Raw genomic sequence first — 7,500 nt, forward strand, 5'->3', positions numbered from 1 at the left:
ACACACACACACACACACACACACACACACACACACACACACACACACACACACACACACACACACACACACACACACACACACACACACACACACACACACACACACACACACACACACACACACACACACACACACGTGGAGAATGAAATGTATGGTATTGTTTTATAGTAATATGAATTGTTTATGTTACCATAGTGTTACTTGTGGTATTGCTCTCATGAAGTGCCGGTATATGAGGAATGATGTAGGAATTGTGGTGTTGAGGTGTTTTGTAGTGGTAAATAGGCAACTTGTGTGTGTGTATGTGTGTGTGTGTGTGTGTGTGTGTGTGAGAGAGAGAGAGAGAGAGAGAGAGAGAGAGAGAGAGAGCCATTATACTTGGATAGCTCCTCTACTGTCCTACTTTCTCTTTGGTATGGGTCCTAAATCACCTTTTTGGGGGGGATAATGAATGGGATGGTGATAATGCATATATGGTGACATAAATAATAATTCTATGTATGATATATAGTGATTATATTGATAGAAACACACACACACACACACACACACACACACACACACACATATATATATATATATATATATATATATATATGCCTTTATCTCCAGTTTCCATCACACACACACACACACACACACACACACACACACACATATATATATATATATGCCTTTATCTACAGGTTCCATCACACACACACACACACACATATATATATATATATGCCTTTATCTACAGGTTCCCTCTTGCTCGTACCACATACCCTGGGTGGGGCCTTCCTTGCCCCCAGTGTACCGTTCACCTGCCGGGATGCCTACACCATCCCCCTCCCCCCCATCACCACCAATACCACCCCTATCACCATAACCACCAGCAGCAACACCAGCAGCATCACCACAGCCCTGCCTAGCATCGCCGCCAACAGCAGCGCAGAGTAAGGTCCAGTGATACATGTGGAGGTGGCATTTGTTGTTGGCAGGCTGCACGTTGGTGGCAGGATGATCTGAGGGTAGAATGAGGTCCTTAATGAGGATTTTGGTGATGACAGTGACCGTAATGATGATTGTTATGATGCCACTGATGCTGGTAATGTTGTTAATGAAAATAGTGATTATGATAAATTTGATGGAGATAGTAATGATTTGGAAAAAATTATTTTCATCATCATATTGATACTTTTGGTGATAATTATTCTGAAAATTTTGGTGATAGTAAATATTCTTATGAATCTGATGACAGTCATAATTTAGTAATGATTATAATATTAATTGTGCTAATCATTTTTATAAGTAATAATAATAACAGCAATAGTAATAATAATGATGATAATCATAATAATAATGATAATAATAATAATGATAATAATAGTAATAATAATAATAGTAATAATAATAATAATAATAATAATAATGATAATAATAGTAATAATAATAATAACAGTAATGATGCTGATGCTGATGATGATAATGTGTCTGATCTTAGTGAGGAATGTTGGTACCACGTGGAGGCAGATGGCGAAGAGGGTGATGGAGGGGGGACGATGATGCAGTGCAAGGAGTTTGATTTTGACAACACCACCTTCACCTCCACAGTCACTTCAGAGGTGAGTTGGACCGGGAAGGGTGTGGAAAAGAAAGGAAGGAAGGTAGGAAGGAAGAAAGAATGGAAGGAAGGGAGGAGGAAAGAAAGGAAGGAGAGAAAGGGAAAGAAGGAAGGAGGAGGAGTAAGGGAGAAAGGTTACGAGATGCAAGAAAGATAAAAGAGGAAAAAGGGGGATGGTGTATGTATGCACCTGTCTATCTAACTGCCTGTCTACCTATCTGTCTATTTAACTGTCTACCTTTCTGTCTATGTAACGAAATTTCAATCCCTGACAAACGTTAATAGCGAAATAATTGGGATCAAATAGCTGACATTTCGAGTTTGTTCCTGATTGATGTCCTTGGTGGGGGTGTTTTTTTTTTTTTTTTTTTTTTTTTGGGGGGCCATTTTTGTGCTCCTGCGACGGCTGTTAGTGGAATATTGGTGACAGGTTACTTAAAGTTTTGCGCACATAATAGTAGCTGCATACCCACCAACCATCTGCTATACCTACTTACCCACCTACCTACCTACTTACTTATTTGCCTACCTACCTACCTCCTTTCGTATCTGCTTACCTACCAACCTCCTTACTCCTCTGTTTATATATCTTTACGCATCTTCTTCCCTATTCCTTCCCTACCTTCCTACCCACTTACTGACCTACTTACCCATCTACTTACAGTTCGGGCTGGTATGCGGACATGAGTACTTACGGACTACTTACCAGAGCGTGTATATGGTGGGGGTGTTTGTGGGATCCCCCGTCAATGGATTCCTTGCAGACAGGTAACACACACACTCTCTCTCTCTCTCTCTCTCTCTCTCTCTCTCTCTCTCTCTCTCTCTCTCTCTCTCTCTCTCTCTCTCTCTCTCTCTCTCTCTCTCTCTCTCTCTCAAAATAGCACAATTTTTTCTTTTTTTTAATCACAAAAATTAGATAAAGTTAGAATGTACACTATAAGAAACTGATGATACATTGCAAATAATCTTTTTCCGAGAAGTGTCAGAAAATAGAACTAATGTGAAGGAATAATGTGAAAAAGAGTGACTGAATGAAAACTGTGTGTGTGTGTGTGTGTGTGTGTGTGTGTGTGTGTGCGAGAGAGAGAGAGAGAGAGAGAGAGAGAGAGAGATAAAAGCGTAGTGTTATCTGTTCTATGTCCTTGTTCACCTTAAATGGCCCGGAATAGGCAGGTATGGTGCTGATCACGAAGAAGTGCTGTGGAATGGATGTAGAGTAATATGTCATTTTTCTGGCATTGAGATTAACTTTAGAATACGGCGATAGTCACGAAGAAGTGCTATGGAAAGAACATAGACCATAGCAGTGTCTTCATTCGGAGGCTAAACCGTAAAATTAGATCATCACCAGATTATGGAGCTAATCACGAAGAAGTGTCACGGAAAGGATATGGAGCTGTAGTATTATGCGAGTCAGTTTTTCCAGCAGAATGACGAAATATTCCTCGACTTTCAGGATCGACAAATTACAGATTAACACTGATGCAAGAAAGGTGTGGTGACGGCCTAGAGAGAGAGAGAGAGAGAGAATCATAGTTATGTTACGTAATGTGCGGCTGGAGTACGGAGAGGCACATGATATGGCTTTGGTACACATGTAACACCACGTATGTAGTACGAAGGAGCGCGTGACATGTCGTTGATCTACGTTGTTGGGGTCTTTGAAACAGGGGACGCATTTTATAGCTTCCTTTTTTTTACCATTCAGACGCTTTTTCAGTACAAGAGATCTCCCAGGGTGAATAAAATCGTCTGGAAGTATGAGTAGCAAGAAAATCGAAACTGCGTCCCTCTGTTGGTGGGGTTGATTTGAGAGTTGACGGAATAAAATAGCTTCCAGGTATGTGTGAAACGAATCTGCAAGGATAAATACAAAATAGATGTATGCATGTGGGTATGGTAATGACGTAGAGCCAGGATTCCGAAGGCCTGAATGATTTGTTAATGGTTCCGTGGCTGCTTTTGGTGGGGAGGCTGTTCATACTTCTTCAGTTTTATGTTTTTTTTTTTTGCCTTTTTTTCCGGATCCTGCCCCACCACATCTTTAGGTGGGAATGATTGGGGTGGTGGTGGTGGTGGTAAGAATGTTGACAGGTAATGCTGACCTAAAGAAACGCACGGGCATTGATGGCATGTTAGTACTGTAAGTTAATGGTATTTGCCGTTATCATACATGCAAATAAATTTTTACCCTGATCATGTATAGAATATAAGCTGGAATAAGGCATGAATGGAATCATTAGGTGGTTAATATTGTATTTAGAGTTTTATTTCCGATGGAGTTGGCCGGTTTTTATTAATGTGTCAGTCCTTGATGAGCTGCTCCGTCTGGGAAGAGGAAGTTAGCGCTGAATTTTTAAATATATTATCTGTAGTCATGCTGGCCACTCTTGCCTTAAACATTAGGACTTGGTAGCCTATCCCCGGGCCCCTACGCTCCCGATAGCACGGAAGAGGACTGGGTGATGGCTGGATAACGGGGCATGATTTACGCAGTACTTCGAAAGAGCACTGGAGACATTCGTTATGGACTCCTTCCCAGTCACTCATGGTCAATAGAACTAGATTTGTGTTACCTGTCACTGCAGAGCCACTTGTCATGTGCTTCAGTGGTTATGTTTAAAATGACAGTGTTTCTGTTTATAAATAGATCATACAAAACTAGCGGAATTATGACCGACTAAACTGATTCTTACTATCCATCATAAATTTTTTCATTAAACCCCCACCCACCCATTTCAGTGACTTACCTGTTCTTAATACCTACGTATCTACACACATGTTTGTCTATCAACCTGTCTCTCCACCTATCTGCTCCCTCTCTTCCGACCTGTTTATGTACCCATCTACCAGCCTACCTACCTACCTACCTACGCGCCACAGATTCGGTCGTAAACGCCTCGTGGTGTATGGGACGTGGCTGTACCTGGTGGTTGCTTTTGGGTCCGCCTGGCTGCCCCACCTGCCCCTCCTCCTCCTGTCACGGTTCCTCCTCGGCATAGGCCACGCCATCATCTGCTTCACTGGATACGTTTTAGGTGGGTCATGCATGCTGGATTATGGCTGATTATAGAATTTGATAGAGCAGTCTCCATATTTAGTAGCCTACCTTCCGTCCCTCTCTGTCTATCAGTATATCAGTTACTCTGGGAGTCCCAGTGGCGTAGCGGTAACACGTTCGCTTTGCAAGCAACGGGACCTGGGTTCAACTCCCGGCCTGGTGAAATTGCTGAACATTTAGCTCCATAACTTTGATTACCGAATAGGAATGAATACAAATCGACTAATAAGTCGTACTCTGGGGGAACAAACTACGAATTCCTAAAACACACACACACAAACACACACACACGTGTGTGTGTGTGTGTGTGTGTGTGTGTGTTTTAGGAATTTGTAGTTTCCTCCCCCAAAATACAATCTATTAGTCGACAAAGAAAAAGAATGATAAAGGTGGAAGAAGAAGGAGGCAGCAATTCACTCACTTGATGTAGTGCTGCCTATTTCTTCCTTTACCTTTATCAATCGTTTTCTGTGTCTGTCCTCCTCCCTTCCTATTTCACTCATCTTTCTTGTCACTTTTTATTACTCTTCTTTCCTTTTCAGATGGCTTTACATTGAGTGACACGCCTAATGGTTTCCAGTAAACCAGGAAACCATTTGCAGTGCTTGGTGGCAGCCATACTGTATAACCAACCCATACGTGTTCCCTACGTGTCAGCAAGTGGTTGGCGGAGGGTTAGTGCCCCTCCCCGTAAAACCACTAACTCAAAGACAAACGGCCACCCCTTATGGGATTATGAAGTCTGGATATATATATTCTCTTGTACAAAGGAAAAGGGGGAAAAAGAAGTGTGTGGTAATCATAGGGGCATTTGTCTTCATAGTGTAATAGAAAAGTGTATGGTAGGATACTTATTGACAGAGTTAGAGAAATAACAGAGGAGTTACTTGGTGAAGAACAGGGAGGCTTTAGGAAGGGAAGAGGTTGTGTAGATCAGATATTCATTCTTACATCTTTAGTGGAAAAGTTTCTAGAGAAGGGAAAGAAGTTGTATGCGGCTTTCATGGATTTGGAGAAAGCATATGACAGGGTGGATAGACAAGGATTGTGGAAAGTTTTAAGAATATATGGAGTAGATGGGAAGTTGTTGAATGCTGTGAAGAGTATGTATGATGGTGCTATGGCTGCAGTGCGTGTGGATTATGAACTGAGTGAATTTTTCTCTTTGAAGGTTGGGTTGAAACAGGGATGTGTCATGTCTCCATGGTTGTTCAATCTGTACATGGATGGGGTAACAAAAGAGGTACAAGGTAGGGCAGTGGATGTTGGAGTGGCCCTGGTGAGAGAGGGTAGTGTTTGGGAACTCTCTGTACTGTTGTTTGCAGATGATACTGTGTTGTTGAGTGAAGACGAAGGGGAGCTGCAAGGCTTGGTGGATGAGTTTGGGAGAGTGTGTAAGAAACGGAATCTAAAGGTATATATAGGGAAGAGTAAAGTTATGGTCTTCGAGAGAGGTGAAGTCAGTGAATGTACAGTGAGGTTGGATGATGAGGAAATAGAAAATGTGAGTACGTTTAAGTACTTGGGTAGTGTGATGAGTAAGGATGGAGGTTTGGAGGGTGAAGTGCTTGAAAGGGTACAACAAGGAAGAAAGGTTGCTGGTTCCTTGAAAGCAGTGATAAGAAACAGGGAAGTGAGCATGAAAGTGAAAAAGTTACTACATGACAGTATTGTGATGCCATCTCTAACTTATGGATGTGAAGCTTGGACGTTGTTGGAAGGACACAAGTTAAGAGTGAGAGCAGTGGAAATGAGTTACCTGAGAGGAGTCTGTGGAGTCACATGGAGAGACTGGCTGACAAATGAGGATATAAAGAAGTGTTGTGGTGTGGATGTGGATGTGATAGGAAGCGCTAGGAGGAATACACTGTGGTGGTTTGGCCATTTGGAGAGGATGGAGGGTGAGAGACTGACGAGGAGAGTGTATGTGAGTGAGGTGGAGGGGGTGAGAGGGAGGGGGAGGCCGAGGATGAGATGGAGGGATGGAGTGGAGAGGTATATGAGAGAGGGGGGTGTGAGTTGGGAGCAGGGCAGTGAAATGGCGGGGGACAGGGCTACGTGGAGGCGATTTGTTTATGGCCACCCCGTACGGGACTGAGGCGTCTGGCAATATATACATATATATATATATATATATATATATATATATATATATATATATATATATATATATATATATATATATATGAGACCAATTATCTCGCATTCATCCCATCTCCTCGCTACACACGCCTTCCCAACGCGACCCCAGTCATCATGGCCATGCTTCCTGGCTGTAACATTTCGAAATAGAAGGCAAGTCCTGCAGTGGATTGTAGAACGTCGCACATTCTACTTCTTCATATCTGTTTATCTATCAGCACTCTGTCTATACATCCATAACTCTCTGCCTTTCTATATCTGCCCACTCCCTACAGTGGTGGAGGTCGCCGAGCCGCGCATCCGCACTGTGCTTGGGTTCTCGGTCTACATTGTGTGGAGTCTGGGCATGGTGCTGTGGGGCGCCATGGCCTACGCCATACGCTCGTGGCGGCTACTGCAGCTCGTTGCGTCCCTTCCTGGCCTCGGAATGATACCGGCACTGTGGTACGAGTTGTTGGAGGGGTGCAGAGCGAAGGGGAAGGGGATTGTGCAGGGATGAAGAGATGGACGACAGTTCTGTACCATAGATGCCATACAGGGCTTCGTAGCACCTCTTCCCACTTTTATTATTCTACTCCTATTATTCCACTTTCATTATTCAGCTGTCCTCCAGTTTTATCGCATTCCAGTTGTTTGCTATTGTATCATCAATTTCAGTAACTGGTGTAAAATATTTCACTACTGA

General features: G+C 42.8%; 1 protein-coding gene across 1 annotated transcript in view; it reads left to right on the forward strand.

The window, feature by feature from the left end:
- LOC145404868 (organic cation transporter protein-like) overlaps positions 1 to 7,500 on the forward strand; it is a 31,273-nt gene that overhangs the window by 15,507 nt on the left and 8,266 nt on the right. The window contains exons 3-7 of the mRNA XM_080276370.1: positions 746 to 941; positions 1,490 to 1,610; positions 2,274 to 2,377; positions 4,496 to 4,650; positions 7,091 to 7,259. Coding sequence (XP_080132496.1) covers positions 746 to 941; positions 1,490 to 1,610; positions 2,274 to 2,377; positions 4,496 to 4,650; positions 7,091 to 7,259 — 745 coding nt within the window. The remainder of the gene's footprint in view (positions 1 to 745; positions 942 to 1,489; positions 1,611 to 2,273; positions 2,378 to 4,495; positions 4,651 to 7,090; positions 7,260 to 7,500) is intronic.

The sequence above is a fragment of the Coenobita brevimanus genome, chromosome 65 (assembly GCF_032717465.1).
Source record: "Coenobita brevimanus isolate Jiangsu-jjx chromosome 65, ASM3271746v2, whole genome shotgun sequence".
Classification (NCBI taxonomy): Eukaryota; Metazoa; Arthropoda; class Malacostraca; order Decapoda; family Coenobitidae; genus Coenobita; species Coenobita brevimanus.